The sequence below is a fragment of the Acartia tonsa genome, chromosome 5, assembly GCF_053477335.1.
Source record: "Acartia tonsa isolate MP-2025a chromosome 5, ASM5347733v1, whole genome shotgun sequence".
NCBI lineage: Eukaryota > Metazoa > Arthropoda > Copepoda > Calanoida > Acartiidae > Acartia > Acartia tonsa.
In genome coordinates, this window is record NC_137264.1 from 32,005,051 (window position 1) to 32,021,013 (window position 15,963).

Genomic DNA, 15,963 nt, shown 5'->3' on the forward strand with positions numbered 1-15,963 from the left:
TGATTTTTGTATTTAATTTTTCATTTAAAAAAAAAACTTTGTTCTCTAAAAACAACATTGTTTTCTTTTGATTATTATAAGGGGGGGGGGGGGAGTTTGTACAGTTATAGGAAATGAAAATTCAGTATCAAATTTTGCATTGGCCGTGTGGGCTTGTTTTTATAGTTATCCACCTAATTCTTTTTGTAAGCTCTCTTATATGATTGTCTACCTGTAAAATTTTCAAAATTGAATTTTGGGACTTTTCCTCCAGGGGCTAGTGGGGAAAGATACCCCCCCTCAAACACTAAAATGTTAAGTTATGAGCTTATTTTTTAAGATATCGAGCTGATTTTTTGAATGGAACCTTTTATTACATAGGTGAGTTGATAAATTAGGTTGATAACTATAAAAACAAGCCCAAACAAACTCCACCTCCCCCCCCCCTTAATGTTGACATATACGGTCATTTATAGTGCTAAAAGTATATTAATTCGTTCAATACTTATATTGAACTATCCCTTTTAATTGACAGTAGTGGGTCTTTGTTACATTAAAATTATATTTTCTTAAAAAATTGAGTGAATAAGGTAAGTCTAACCTATTTGTTACATGTTCAGTTAGAATATTTTTAATTTTGTAGAACCTTTATCTTACTAACTTATGTCTTTCTTTACTAACAATAATATTAGCAAAGATGATTATTTTTTCATAATGTACGTTTGTCTGTCAGCAAAGTTTATAGGGAAGTGTGATTTTCTCCTAAAATATTTAAGATAGTTATTAAAAATTTCTTGTGTGAATTTTCCTCCATCACTTGGTTCGTCGTCGTTAATGCTTTTTTTTCTTAGAAATATGAATTTACCTAGTTTCTTTTATAGATAGCACGGGTATCTGACCGATTAACTTCGGGGGAAAAAACTACCCCCCCCCCCCCCTCCCCTCTATTTTCAATTTATTTTTCTAGAAATAAGGGAGTGTCGGAAGTAATATTTGTGCTCATCTGGTACTACGTGAAAGCACTAGATCCATGGAGTGGTGGTGCTTATGATATGACATAGACTTAGAGCTACACTATAGAAATTAGGGAGAGAGCGAAAATAATATTTCTAACTTTACTAGCTTTTGTTTTTTTTAGGTACCAAGAGCTCTGCAAGTTCCAGTGCCACAGCTAGTCCATCTTTAAGGAAAATTCATAAGAATATTATATACATTATTATAGAGAGAGAGGGGACAATGGGCTATTATCAAACTAGTCCTAAAAGTTTTAAATTAACGTTTTCTTTTTCGTTGGTTTAACAACTTTGGGGACCCTAATAAATTTTGATTGTTTGAGTGTTCAAACGTTTACCACTAATTTTAATCTACAGAAGGGGTAATTTTGTGTATCATCATAGGAACTACATCAAAATATAGGCCATTGTCTTATCTCTTTAGATACCTGACATCAAATGTTTTTAATGCTTTAGCTCAAATAATTTTCTTTTCCTTGATTTGGTAATTAACGCTAAAGACTGAACTACTAGTTTTGTAGTGCCAAAATTATTTTAAGAGCAAAGCTACTGTATAATCCAAGTTATCTGTCCGTAACGCTATGAAAAAAAATTAGATTTTCTTGTCTCCTATTTTAGAAAGGCTGATTATTTGTTTTGGTAAAGATTTTTAAATACTATTAAGCACCCAGTGTATAATTTACTTGGTTTGTTGGTCTGCAGTCAAGGCAAAAAAAGAACATTAAATATATATCAAACACATGAAAGGTTTCATGATTTTCTTTAGAATATTAATTAGGTATTGAAGATCACTGAACAATAACAATTATTATGTTTTTGTAAGATAAGATTTGTGATTTTTTTTTGTACAGTAGTGTCATGTTATCTGATAAAATGGAAGAAAAGGTTCAAAATCTTCAGCTACAACAAGAAATACATAATTATAAGGTAATATAAATTTCAATTTGTCACATTATGTGATTATAAGCGTGCAAATGGGGGTTTTTAAACACTTTTCCCATCTCAAGACAAATAACTACTAAACTGATTTTTTTTTGCTAAAGGCAAAGAGCACCAAATATACTTTCTTGGACCTTCGCTCTGCTTGTCACACAATTATTTGTTTTTATATATAAAAAGTTTCCATTATTATTTATAATATTCTTCTTTCTCGCTTTCTTCTCCTCTCCCTTTTTTATGACCACTGAACATCTGCCTCTTTATGTCCATTTATTTATCCATGTGCTTCGCTTAATAGGGATGTTGTTAATAAATCATCCTTGTTTAATGTCATGTGTTATTGATTTTGGAATGAACTGAAACCCCAAAGCAAAAGGAAATGTATTTGTATGATCTATTGGTCTAGGGCAGGGTTGGGGCTATTTGCAGGAGTGGAGTTTTAATTTGAATTATAATTTGACTTCCAGTTAAAGCATTATTACAATAGAACTACCAAGCTCACTATTTGCTGTTAATATATTTAGATTTAGTGAATGCTTGTAACTATGTTCCTTAAAATTTTAAAAATGTGAAAGTAACAAAAGAAATTTGGTTTAATAAGTTAAAACTTTATATGTTTTATTGATGTGCTTCTATTTTTATGTACACTTGTACTTTCCTTTAATTCTGAAAGCTAGTGAAACAACAAGGATACATTCCTTTAATAGTGGGGCAGCCATAATAACAATGATATTTTTACTTTGCAAAAGGTCCTTTACTATGAGATTGTTTTCCCTCATTCATTATGAATGAATTCAACATTCAAAAGGGAACATAATTTGCTTGAAATTAAGTAAAGTGTCTATTTATCTTTGTTTCTGTCTGTCTCGCTTACCGCTGAACTGATATTGTTCACCTTTACAGTGAAGCTTCTTTTAAGTCCAGGGAAGGTTTATAAGTATTTTTTGTGAAGAATGCCTCCACCCTCCCAAAAATGCCTACCCCTTTAATTGCTTTCTTTTTAAAACTAAAATATTAAATGAGGGGTCGAATCTCCCCCTTTCGAGTGACCCTTTAAGAAATTCTCTAGAGTTTTGTAGTTATTTAATGTTATCGTCCTTGTTTTTTTTCTAGGACGAGATAAAAGATCTGCAGGAGAAGTTGGACACATTGAAGATAAAAAGAGCCCAGGACAAGGAAAAAATGAAAGATTATGAGAAGATTGTGCTTCAAAATGAACAGGTAGATAATTTTTTTTTCTCTAAAAACATTACTTCTATTTACAGCTCGCTTTCCCAACAATGCGTATAATTGGATTTTCTTAATGTCATTGTAGTGGTTTAATCCTGCAGGGATATAACAATAGAATAGGTAAAAATTATTCATTCCTCCAAAAAATCTTGTGTCAAATTTTGCCTGTTGTTGCTTGTAAAAATAGTAAATAGAAGAAAGAAATGGAAATAAATTAAACCTTCAATTTTATATCTGGGACTGCAGATTTACACGTAGTCCATCTGCTTGTCTTTGGGAAGATGATGGGTTCGAGTCTCAAATTATCATGCATAGACAAAGGTTTTGAAATCAAAGGGTTGGCTTTCTCAATAGTTGGGATGTTAGTGCTTAAAAAAAGGTATAGCTCTACATTGTTTTAGATCACCCCAGAGCTATGAAATAGGTATTAAAATTAATGACAACAAAAATTTAATATGGTTATCTGTTTCTTTAGCTGATTGAGTTTAAGACTCGAATCATGGAATCCCAGTCAGCTCTGCAGAAGGATCTTCAGAAGGCTAAACACGAGGCTAGAGAGGCCATAGAGGCCAGGGAAAGGCATGCTGAAGAGATGCAGGATCTTAGGTAAGCAATATAAGGATATCATAAAAAAAAGTAAAAAGATTTCTATTTGTGTACCTAATGTGACCGATATCGTTCTCCTTTATAATGAACTTTTTATTGGTGTAGGGAAGGTTTATGACAATTTTTAAGTTGGCAAGTTTTCTTGAAAACGGATTTTGGGAAATGTAAATGAGCGCTTAATATGAACATATTTTTACTTGTTTATAATAGCGAGACTGTAGAGATGGCAACTCTGGACAAGGAGATGGCTGAGGAGAAAGCTGAAGCTCTGCAGCTGGAACTTGAGGCTACCAAGGAGAGGATTGAAGAACTTACTCTAGATTTAGAGATAATCAAGGTACCTATGCAGATTTATTTTAGTGCAGTTACTTTACGATTACGATTTTCTACGACCGTCCGGTCAACAAACACTATAACGTGGTTATAAAACTTTTGGGTACCAGTTTGATTTGCAGTCTTAAGGTCTCCTCTTTTGTAAATTTTGTTTCTGGTGTAAAAACAACTGGTTCTTTACCTAGTCGTAAGTAAAATCCATTTTTTTTATAGTATCAATGATTTTTTTAAAGCATTAATGTCTGAAGTCTTTACATTTATTCATTTAGGCTGAGATGGGAGAGGATGGAAAGATGCGAAGTGACTCAGGTATATAGATAGATTGTCACAGATTTACAGACCAGAGGGGAAAGGGGCATCTGAGTTAAGAGGTTATTTTTACCCGCCACTTTTAATTTTAGGTTTTAAAAGAAAAGGTTCCTGCCTAAAAAGATTTTTGGTTGGTGGTCATTTTTTTCGGGGGTCGTTTGGTGTTACCGTCACTGGATCTAAGTGCAGCTTCACTGTGAGGGACAACCATAAATAAAGATAAAACAGATTTATACACGTTGCTTTAACAGCGCACTCACGCTGTAATAAATAAAACAACATAAAAATTGTTCATTGATCGCTAAATTATTAACTCACTCCCCATTGGCTTGGTTGTTTGTTAAAAACGTAAGCTGCGATTTACGCGGCATTTATCACGTTTGTTATTTATTGATCGACGTATTTGTGTAGGTGAGGTAGGATCCGGGGTGACCAACTTTGAGTTGAAAACTCTGCAGGCTCAGAATGAAAAGCTGAGAGAGACCCTGGTCTCTATGAGAGATCTGTCTGCCCATGAAAAACACGAGATCCAGAAGTTAACAAAGGTATTTTTTTCCTTTTTGAATATAAAAAAATGATGACAACATTAGATTCAGCATTTATAACTAGTGGAGTACAAATATATGGACCTACGGATATGTGAGTTATTTACTATTCAATGTCATACAAAAATGAATATACCTATAACTAGAAAAAAAATCACTTAAATATGTATTGGTAATTTGTAGCATGACCGATTGAATGCTTATCAAAATTTTCCAAAAATTACCAAAAATTTCAGCCGTCTATCTTTAATAGCAGCCAAGAAAATGGCATTTCGTCCTATGGTTTCCTTCAAAAAGACATACGGACGGATATTTCAAATTATAGAGTAAATATTTTCAATTTTCTCTATAGGATTATAATAAAGAATTTTAAAAACCTCAACTCTTAGGATCTGGAAGAAAAAGTAGCTGAACTTGCTAAGCGTACCAAAGACAATGAAAAGCTTTGTGCTCAGGTGAATAACATTATATAAAATATTTATTTCCAAGTTCTAATTATAGTATTCTTGGGAGGGGGGGGGGGGGGGGTGATTCAAAATTGTTAACAATGCCTCATTTTATATCTTGACTCCCCCAAAGATATAAAATTTAGGAGAGAAAGAAATTTTAAAATGCGTGGTAGGGTATAACAAACCCTCTTTCAATTTGGAATATGGTCTGGGGGATAGAGTACCAACACCCTCAGTAACTCTCCATCTGGGATATATAAATACTTCCTCCCCCTTCCTTTAAGTAAATAAGAAAATTCTAAAATATTTTTTGAAGGTTGAAGAGATGGAGCAGACCATCTCGGACCTGCAGGAGCAGGTGGACGCTGCCCTGGGGGCTGAGGAAATGGTCGAGAACCTGACCACCAAGTGTCTGGACCTGGAGGACAGGGTGGCCGCCATTCTGGAGGAGAAGATGGACCTGGAGGTAACGGGTTTTTATAAAACAAGCATGACAACAGCCATAAAAGCGAAGCACTGAAACGGTAGGACAAACGGACATTAACGCTTGTATAGTGTCTGAACTGAATAATCAGAATATAGAAGTATAAGAGTCGAAGCAAAATTATAAGTAAATTTGTTGAAAAACTGCTTGATACAGGATAATGTTTATGGACATACGTTACTTACATTTTTAGGACTTGATTATAGAGTTGCTTCGCTTATAATAATGTTCTTTGTTGTTCCAGGAATAAATATACCAAAAATCAGATCAAACGGATAATTAGATCACATAAAAAATTTGTTGTTAAAAAAGTAGAAAAATCAACATGTTTAAAATGGACGTACGGACATTCTGGTAATGATTATAGAGTTGCTACGCTTTCTAAATCGTACCTAACTACTACAGGAATCATCATGCAAAGTTTGAAATCGATAGGACAATTCTAACATGCCTAAATTAACGAATAAAAGCTATCTATCTCGGACGGACGGACGGACGTACGGACCGACCGTAATTATAGAAAAGCTTCGCTTTTAAAAATTTTCAATAGTTAGGTGCATTTTGCATTTTTTTTCTTTTTAAATAGTCCTAAAAATCAAATCAACTTCTAAAGCTAATTTTAACAAAATTATTTGATTTAAAAAACTACCTAATTCTTTTTAATTATAAAGGCCTTGCATGATATCAACGAGGAAATGCAAGAAAATGCGCGCGAAATTGAGCTGGAGTTGCGCGAAGAGCTGGACATGAGCTCGGCAAAAGTGCGCGAACTCCAAAGGGATAAGGAAACCATGCAGGTATGAAAATATCCCTTGTAGCCCTAGTTGAGCACAGAAATACCATTCCTCCCCTATTTTGATAATAAAAGGAGGGGGGGGGGTAGTTTTTTTTACTTTAGGTCAGGTTAAGTTATTTTAGGTACAGGCTTACACCGTAGGGTTTAGAAAAAGCAGTTATAGTTCAGGTTAGCACCTCTCCAATATCAATTGATTTCAACATAATGAGGTTAATTTCTGTGCTCGCTTGGCACTTTAAAGGAAAACACCAAATATTTTTTTAAAAATATAATATACAAATGCAGAAATGAAGGGAGACAGTCTTTATGTCTAGACTAGTAACTTTCAACAGAAGAAGGAAATATTTTTAATCTAAATAAATAAATACATCTTTTTTTATTTTCTAGGAACTTGTAGCAGATCATGAAACAACAATCCATAAATTTCGAGGATTTGTGGCCCAAATTCAAGATCAAAATAGACAGCTCAAGGTATAATAATTACATTTGAAAAAGAAGCCAGATATCTTCAGGGATAAGATTATGGACGATAAATTGATGTACATTAGTTTGGAACTAGCCAATAAAAATTTCGCGAAAGTACCCAAAGTTTTTGAGCCAATGAATAGTATAGTGTGTTCATAAAACTTTGGGTACACAAATGTAATTTACTGTCCAATGACCCCTCATTTATATTTAATTAGTCTTATACACTATTTTGAACTTTAAAATTTTAATGAATACCATATGAAATTCATAATTTACAGGAAGCCCTAGAAAAAGAAACTAGCAAACCGCTATCCGGATCTATGGGTGTCTCACACGAGATGTTGGACTTCAAGAAGATGTTTGCCGAGACCAAGGCCCACGCCAAGGCCATCGACGTTGAGCTGCGCAAGCTTGAGATCCAGGAGGCTGGCCAGCACATCAAGTATTTGATGGCGTACATGGGGGATACTTTCCTCGCCAGGGGTGGGGATTATGAGGCTATACAGGTATTTTTCTTAGCCTTATAAAAATGAAAAAACCGTTTTTTGTCATGTTAAATGAGAAGCTATTTTATCTTATCTTTCTTTAAATGTACCTATTCGAAAAAATGCTTTACCAAGATATTAAATATTCATATATTTTTATAGGTATCAAATGTAATTTGTAAAAAATTTAAATAGTTTCTATGGTTACAACTTCGAAACCATTTGAAAATTAAGAGTGTAGGGTAGGGTAAATATGTCACTATAAATAACTAGCCGTTGCGCCTCTAGCATCTAGGGACTCAGTCAAGTCTTTAAAGGGGGCAGAAAAATAGCCTTATACAATACCCGAGGATAAATTCTATTAATAAAAACCTGGGACCTATGTGAAGTTTCCTTAAAAAGGACTCAATCAGATTTGTGGTTATGGAAATCTTCAGCTTTAGACAAAAATCCTCAATACTTTATATAAGAGAGAAGTGAGGTAGTCTGTAGATTAAAATACCATTACTATAAATCATTAAATCTAAACCTGACTCCCCGCTATCTCTTAGAGACTAAGGGCAAAGCAACTATTATTTTTAAAAGTGTCATATTAACCACCCCCGTTCCTGAAGACTGTACTATCAAACTTTAATTTATTTTTAATAAGTTTTATAATCAACTAGTTAGTGGAAAATTTAAAACTAATTTTGTACCTAGTAAATATTAAAATGGTATAGAAAATCTCTACTTGTCACATACAAAAATTTGTGGTTTCCCTCAAAGTGTTTAGTCGAACAAGAAAACTTTACTACTCGCTCCTTTATATTTAAATGAATTTAAGAATAATGTAAAAGAGGGGGGGCCGGGGGGAGGTAATTTTTTGTGTCATAGTGTTATCCTTTAGGCTAGGTTATACATGCTATGTTATATATGTCTTTAATTTAATTTAATATAAGGAGAGGGGGTGATATTCAGTGCTCGCTAGGCACTTTGATGTAAAGCACCCAACCTGTTTAAAGTTGCGCAGCCGCTATCAACTATCATATACTTGTTTTTTTTTAGGTTTTGTTGCTGATTCCAAGGCTTCTCTGTAAATCTGACATTCTACAAACACAGGTTTAATATTCAAATTCTATTTTATTTGACATTAAACAAACATTTGACATTAAACGAACATTAACACTTGTAGAGTGTCAAAACTGAATAATCAGAACATAAAAGCATAAAAGTCGACACAAAATTGTAAGTAAACTTCATGAAAAACTGCTTAAATACAGGATAATGTTTCAGGGTTTAAGGACATACTTACATTTTTAGACTTGATTATAGAGATGCTTCGCTTATAACATTGTACTTTGTTGTCATAGGAGTCAGTATTTAAATCGGATTATTACATCATAAAGGGGGGGGGGGGGATGTGGTGACTCGTCACACGACATACCAGCAATTTTATTTTGGGTGCTACTCCCTTAGTTTTAGAGATATTTGGGTGAAATCTTTTTGATTTCCCATTTACCCCCCCCCCCCTTTGTTGTTAAAAATGATAAAAGCAACATGTTAAAAATGGATAATAGGACATTCTAATAACGATTATAGAGTTGCTACGCTTTCTAAATCGTACCTAACTACTACAGGAATTACCATGCAAAGTTTGAAATCGATAGGACAATTCTAACATGCCCAAATAAATGAAAAAAGCTATCCGTTATAGAAAAGCTTCGCTTTTAAAAATTGTTTTAAGTGTTATATTTGTTGAATGAATGCTTATCTATTGATAGGGTATGTCTGTGGGTTGGTCCGCCACATAAAAATTGATTGAGATAAAATCTATTAGCATGTTAAATTGACGATTTCTAAATTATTTTCTATTATGTATTATTAAAACAAAATTATAAAAACAAAATCTTCTATGTAATTTTTATTTGCCTACAACCCAATTTTTCAGGTGAAAGAACAATTTACACTACCAGAAAATATTGATAGAAACTCTGTACTCAAGGATCATGGGGTTGACAGGTCAGTAGTGATTTTATTTGAGGATTTTTATTTCTAGATAAAAGTAACAGGTTATCTGTCTGTCTATATGTCTGTAGCTCAATATCTTGCTAACTGTAAACGCCTCTGAAAAAATTGTTTAAAACTAAAATTAAAAGTGGATGGTCGACTTCCCGAGCTATAATCCACTCATGTACCCAAGAAGACCTCTAGGGCCGTAGCCGCTAGTTTTGACATAAAACAACTATTTAGTTAAACATAAAAATAATAATTTACATTTATTATCGTATGGCTTTCAATTTATTTCAAAATGGGGGGTGTTCATGGTTAAACTAAAAGCTTTGATGTTACAAATAATTTTTTTGTATCACCATCAAGCAACATTGAGCGAAACCGTCAAATAAACTGTATTCTAAGCAGGGGCGTCCAAGCTTTTTATTTTAGGGGGAGTAAAAATTTTTTGGGGGGGGTTAATTCGTGTTTGGGGGGGTAAAATGTCGCGCGAAGCGCGCCGAAATTTTTTTTTACCCCCCCCCCAAAATTTTTACCCCAGGGGTAAAATTTGCTTGGGGGGGTAATTACCCCCCTGAAATCTGTTGGCAGGGGTAAATTTAGTTTAACCCCCCCAAAATTTACCCCCGGGGTAAAATTTTTGGGGGGTGTAATTTAAATTTTATTAAATATATAGTATTAAAAATGCGCGCGAAGCGCGCAAAATTTTTTTTTATTAGAGATTTTTTATTTTGGGGGGGGTATTTACCCCCCCAAAATTGTTTGGGGGGGGGTAAAAACCCCCTCCTAAATAGTTGGGGGTGCCTACGGCACCCCCAGAGTAGGGGTAAATTTTGAATGGGGGGGGGGTAATCGCCCCATTACCCCCCCCCCTTGGACGCCTATGATTCTAAGCGTTTATCTAACTTTCACAGGTATGGATTTGGAAGCAGACTATTGCATCTGCTTGTTAGTCTTGACAGAACTCTTCATCAGTTCAGCCATGCGCTCAACACTTGCTCCGTTGAAAATATTCTCAAGGAAACATTGATTCATTTGTTTTTATTAGGTATAGGGTTGGCAATTCGAATCCACAATCCGCAAAAAAAACCAAGAATCCACAATCCACAGATTAATCCGCTTTTTTTGGGCGGATTGCCAACCCTAGTTTTTATTGAAGTTTTATAAAAAAAATTCGATAAATTATTTTTGTCAAAGAGTTTTTAAGCACCGTTGATTTATTAATTTACTTGATGATTCCTTTTAAATTTTAAAGGTCCAAAAAATATTATTTCAATATTAATGTTAAATAAATCAGGTTGGAACATTATACCCAGAGATGTCTGTTCACGAGAAGGAATGCTTTACCTCCTAAAAACATACATTCACTAATAATTAGATACTAATATTTCAATTTTGGTTTATAAAGAAAATAGTTATAATCCTTTTCTTGACATAAAAAGCTGCAAAGGAGAATTATAACAGTTAGACATTGTGTTACTTTTATAAAAGGCTTATTAATTAACATGGTAAAGCATAACTTTACAAAACTGTCAGGGTCTCGACTTTTACATTGACCTGCTGCGCCGCGGTCAACTTGACGAAAATGTTCCAGTTTCTAACCTGGAGAAAACCCTTAACTATTTCGACACCATCTTCCCCATGTACTTGAATGAGATGAAGACAAACTGCAGCGTCTTCCTGGCGGATCATGTCAAGATCTACATGGCTGCTATTGAAAATCTCAGGTAGGAATTATCACAAGACGTTTGTGCTTATTATGTTAAGTAAGAGTCGGCAGCTAGGAGAATAATTTATTTGCGGCATTCTATGTGCAAGTGTCCAATTTCTGTAAAATTAGTCAAAATCATAAAAGTTGCATTGGTTCTAGTGCTCTAGTAATAATAGTTGTCTGAAATTTAAATTAAGATTCTCAATGAGCATCTACTTTCTATCGCACATTGTCCATAGGTCTTTTATATAAAAAAAAGATTGTTTGATTTTTTAAACTCATTGGTTGATTTTACGTTTGCTAAAATTGTCTTTATTTTATACCTAGATGAAGATCTAATGGTTATTATTTGTTTTCTAGGCTTGAAATTCGTCGAGCAAGAGCAATCCTAGACCCAAGTAGTGAAGGCAGTGAAGTTGGTGTTCTATTCAAGACATTAGAGAATCAACTAAAGGAATGTTTGTTAAAAATAGCAAAAATATTAGTAATCGTGAATATAAGTTAAGCTTTGTGCTTTCCCTCAAAGTGCTTATCGATCACGAAACCCCAATTTTAGGGATAGGGTAATATGGATATTGGATAAAGTACCCAAAGCGTTTAAACCTACCGATAACTTGTTTATAAAACATTTGGTACCAGTGTAATTTACTGTCTAATGTCGCCTACCTCCCAGGATTTTTCCAAAATCTCAACCCGAATTAACTTTATTTTAAACAATAAAATTCCATTTTAAAACATCACTTATTATTTTGCTTATAATTATCATTGATCTGTAGGATCTTGAAGCACAGGTCAAAATAATAAAACGAAGATTGCCTCAAGATAGATCACAAGGTATTTAATTAATTTGCTTTCAAGTATTTTTTTTCTTCAATTTCCCACCAAAAAATTCGAAATAATTAAATATTAGGTACCTACCTACCAATTTTTAAAAAGATAAAGTAGGAAAAGAAAATAAACTAGGTTGCTTCAAGTTCTTTTAAGTATGTTATAAAAGCGAAGCAACTCTATAAATCAATATGTCTGTCTATCTGCATTGCTTTACCGATTTACGATCTTTTGTTTGATCAGTCTATTTCCTCCTTTTTGCTATGTGGACAATGGGATATTTCATGAAAAATAGGACTAATTGGCTGTTATTTGAGATAGTCTAATAAAATTTTTCCGATCAATGATGAGTATCTCCGCTATAAGCTGACCGACGACGTTTGTCAATCTATATGCAAACAACGGGAAGGTGAGATTTTGAAAAGGGAAAATACGATTTTGCTGCTAAATTTATGTATGTTTTTGGTCAATTATGAATTAGGGGAGGGGGGTGATGCAACCATCTCGTAATCAATGCGAAAATGGTACTTAGAATCCGAATTTCGTTATGAAACTTGGCATGAGTAATCCGTGGTAGGTTTATTTTCCCTAAATCGAATAAAAAGTTGGAAAATTAACGGCTGCCGGCTCAGCCTTTTAGCCGTTTTTTTGGCTTTTGTTAGGGCAAAATTATCGATAATAATACAAATAAACTTTTTTTAAAAGCTAGAACCGACTAAAAACGGCTGGTAGAAGCTACAAAATGCTAAGAGTATCATCTCAACAAAATATAATTCTCAAATATCATTCAAAATGTTGATTCCTACGTAATTACTGATGGATTTGCCCTGAAAATAGCCAAAAACCGGCTAAATGGTTGAGGCGCCAGCCGTTACTTTTCCAACTTTTTATTTATTCGATTTAGGGAAAATTGACCTACAATCCTGAAATTCGGATTCTAAGTACCTACCATTTGCGCATTGATTACGAGATGGTTGCATTACCCCCCCCCCCCCCCCCTTCCCTTTGAGTTTTATTTAAAACTATAGTTATTTTTAGATATTTTGTTGTAAGTAAGGCAAAATTTTATTTTTTGATGATGTAATATGTTTTTCTTAAATATTTAGGTACTGCTTTTGAAGTACAGTTTTTTTTTTAAATAATAAAATATTTTAATATTTTGAATTCATCATATTATCATTTATTATAGAAAATATTTGATTCAAAACAAAATATTTTTTACTTTTGTATACTATTATTTTTAAATCCAAAGAATTTAAGTAGGTTGTTTATAAGACCAGTTGGAAGCCGTTTTAGTAAACTTTTTAGTTGCGAAGCCACACTAAAATTCGAAATGTACGGTCCGTCTGTCAGCCTATCAAATACGTTTAGGGGGGTGTATTGTGATTTCTCGGCTGCCATTCAAGGTAGACGGCTGATTTTTTGTTGTTTTAAGATTCCATATGATATACCACTAAGTATTCAGTATATACTTTACTTGGTAATGCACTGAAGTTCATTTTCTTGTTTGTTCGAGGAATTTATAAGCTATTTTATGAATATGTTTAAATCACCAAATTAAAAAAAATAACTCTACAATTAATTCTAGTTAAAAAAATTCAATGCTTTTCTGTCATTTCAATGGAAATTTCACGCTAATTGTGTTCGGTACCCAAATTTCAGTCAGAGCCTGGAGCCGGAGCCGCTTCTGGAAGCGCGGCTCCGGCTCCGTGGGTAGCTAAAAATATATCTGGAAAAAAAATATTTTTTATTTTATACCTTAATTAAACTTTCAATTCCATTTTTCTCAAAAATTTATCTTTTAAAACCTTTAAAAGTCTAAAATCTTTTTTTGAAAAAAAAGTTTTATTGAGTTTTTCTTGATTTTAGTTAGGAGCCGGAGCCGTTTTTTTCAGAGGCGGCTCTGTGGAGCCGGATACGGATCCGCAACAAAATCAAGCGGCTTCACAACATTGCAATTTTTTTTCGTTATTTACTTTTTTTATTTGAAATGTTGCTGCGCTACAAATGGCCATATTTGTCCTTAATTTTAAGTCCAGATTTGAGACGCAATAGATATCAGAATTTAGCCAGATCAAAATATGTATTAGGCCCTCTATGTTTTTTTTTTTGTAAACAGATTAACTTGCATTATTTCAATATTTTTATCCTACATATATTAAAACAAGGATGACAATAACCATAAAAGCGAAGCTCTAAAACGGTAGGAGAAACAAACATTAACATTTGTAGATTGTTAAAACTGAATAAGCTTAATTGAAATGTCTAATCAAAATTGTAAGCAAATTTTTTTGCAATACTGCTTAGATACAGAATACTGTTTAAGGACATACCTACATTTTAGGACTTCTCGGTCCCGTTTTAATTTTAGTTTAAAAAGAAAATTTAAAAGAAGTTAGGAGGGGAGGGAAATCATCTTCTTCAGTAAAAGCACACAGACAAACATCCTTTTACTTTTAAATTGCTCTTTATAAATGATTTGTTATACAGTATTTAGAATTTTTGTCCCTAGACTTGTTTTTATGATTGTACTAGTGGCTACGTCCCCCGTGGGCCTTTAGTGGGAGGGGGGGGGGGGATTATTTAGGGTGGAGATGATTTTTCTTCCCCAAAACATTTATAAACCTTCCTTTTGGACCTATGACAAGCTTTACTGTAAATGAGAGCCTCATCGGCTCAGCGGTTCAGATATTTAAACATTCAGTTAATAATATATAGGGATTGATGAACATGACCACTGTTTCGGCACATTCCCTTCAATATGATTTATACTTCAGGTCCCTTGAACTTCCCCGAGAGTGTAGCCGTGACGGTGAACACATGCGCGAACAACCTGTGGGCAGTTATCAAGGTCATGGACGCCTTCGGCAAGTCAGCGATGGCCCTGGCCATTGCTACTCCTGAAACAGGTAAAGTAAACACACCCCCTTATATATGTAGAAAAAAAATGGCGATGTTATAAATTCACTGTAGGTAGTAAGGATTTTTCTTCACAATATTCATTTTGGAATATACAGCACCCTCTTCAGTTGAATGACAAAATCATATTTTTTATTAGAAGAGGAAAATCGTAAAGTGGATGGTGTAATACCTATAGAAAATAGCGCTTGCTTTCAGCAAAGGAAAAAAAACGTAGATACTCTCTGGCGTTTTGCTAATCTTTGAGAAGGTTTGTGATTGCTCCACTGTTAAAGGGATTCTACTGAATACTAACTGTGTTAAGGTGTACCTGGGCCGAAACTGCATGACACCCTCCTGACAGCAGTGGATACTAAAACAGAGTTTGGGGACCAGGGAATCCAGTTCACCATGAAGAATGTTGCAAACACGCTTACTAGATTAAGGTACGAAACGCTACTCTGAAAAATATGCAATTTGCAACACAATTTCAATATTTTTAAATACATATACATCATATTTACTTTTCAACCAATGATTTCAATTTAAGAAATGGTTATTTTGCTTATCATCATTAGAGATTATTATGAATTTACTATCTTTTGTCTTATCCCTCAAAATCCCTGAATATTTCGTATACGAGATCTTGGCATGATCTTAATTATGTTTGTTTAGTGTAATCAGTACAGCCATCCAGAATGGCGAGTATGATTTTGATGGAACAAAGGATGATACTCCTGCAGTACCCATTCTCCTGAGAGCTGAACAGGTTGGTCACCATTTAAATATTCGGATATGTGATACAAGAAGGCTAAAAACGGTCATAGATGCATAGATGTATATTTAATGTAGAATGAATAACATATGAGAAAAGGAGAGAGTTTTTTTTAAATGGGTCAAA

At 33.8% G+C, this 15,963-nt stretch overlaps 2 protein-coding genes across 8 annotated transcripts in view; one reads left to right on the top strand and one right to left on the bottom strand.

Moving 5' to 3' along the window:
* RpS23 (ribosomal protein S23) overlaps window positions 1-15,963 on the bottom strand; it is a 245,661-nt gene that overhangs the window by 8,180 nt on the left and 221,518 nt on the right. The window lies entirely within an intron of this gene.
* LOC145319297 (dynactin subunit 1-like) overlaps window positions 1-15,963 on the top strand; it is a 43,399-nt gene that overhangs the window by 5,320 nt on the left and 22,116 nt on the right. For 5 of the 7 annotated variants that reach the window (XR_013879803.1, XR_013879804.1, XR_013879805.1 and 2 more), the window contains 22 exons: window positions 1,118-1,164; window positions 1,842-1,919; window positions 3,045-3,152; window positions 3,637-3,767; window positions 3,978-4,104; window positions 4,370-4,409; window positions 4,821-4,954; window positions 5,344-5,409; window positions 5,720-5,869; window positions 6,559-6,684; window positions 7,071-7,154; window positions 7,430-7,657; window positions 8,681-8,734; window positions 9,564-9,634; window positions 10,540-10,643; window positions 10,921-10,959; window positions 11,160-11,352; window positions 11,697-11,788; window positions 12,111-12,170; window positions 14,942-15,073; window positions 15,388-15,508; window positions 15,738-15,831. Coding sequence is in view for 4 of the 7 variants with exons in the window: in XM_080161360.1 (XP_080017486.1) it covers window positions 1,118-1,164; window positions 1,842-1,919; window positions 3,045-3,152; window positions 3,637-3,767; window positions 3,978-4,104; window positions 4,370-4,409; window positions 4,821-4,954; window positions 5,344-5,409; window positions 5,720-5,869; window positions 6,559-6,684; window positions 7,071-7,154; window positions 7,430-7,657; window positions 8,681-8,734; window positions 9,564-9,634; window positions 10,540-10,643; window positions 10,921-10,959; window positions 11,160-11,352; window positions 11,697-11,788; window positions 12,111-12,170; window positions 14,942-15,073; window positions 15,388-15,508; window positions 15,738-15,831 (2,279 nt within the window). In the remaining 3 variants the exon portion in view is untranslated. The remainder of the gene's footprint in view (window positions 1-1,117; window positions 1,165-1,841; window positions 1,920-3,044; window positions 3,153-3,636; window positions 3,768-3,977; window positions 4,105-4,369; window positions 4,410-4,820; window positions 4,955-5,343; window positions 5,410-5,719; window positions 5,870-6,558; window positions 6,685-7,070; window positions 7,155-7,429; window positions 7,658-8,680; window positions 8,735-9,563; window positions 9,635-10,539; window positions 10,644-10,920; window positions 10,960-11,159; window positions 11,353-11,696; window positions 11,789-12,110; window positions 12,171-14,941; window positions 15,074-15,387; window positions 15,509-15,737; window positions 15,832-15,963) is intronic. The other 2 variants (XM_080161361.1, XM_080161363.1) reach the window with 1 other exon arrangement.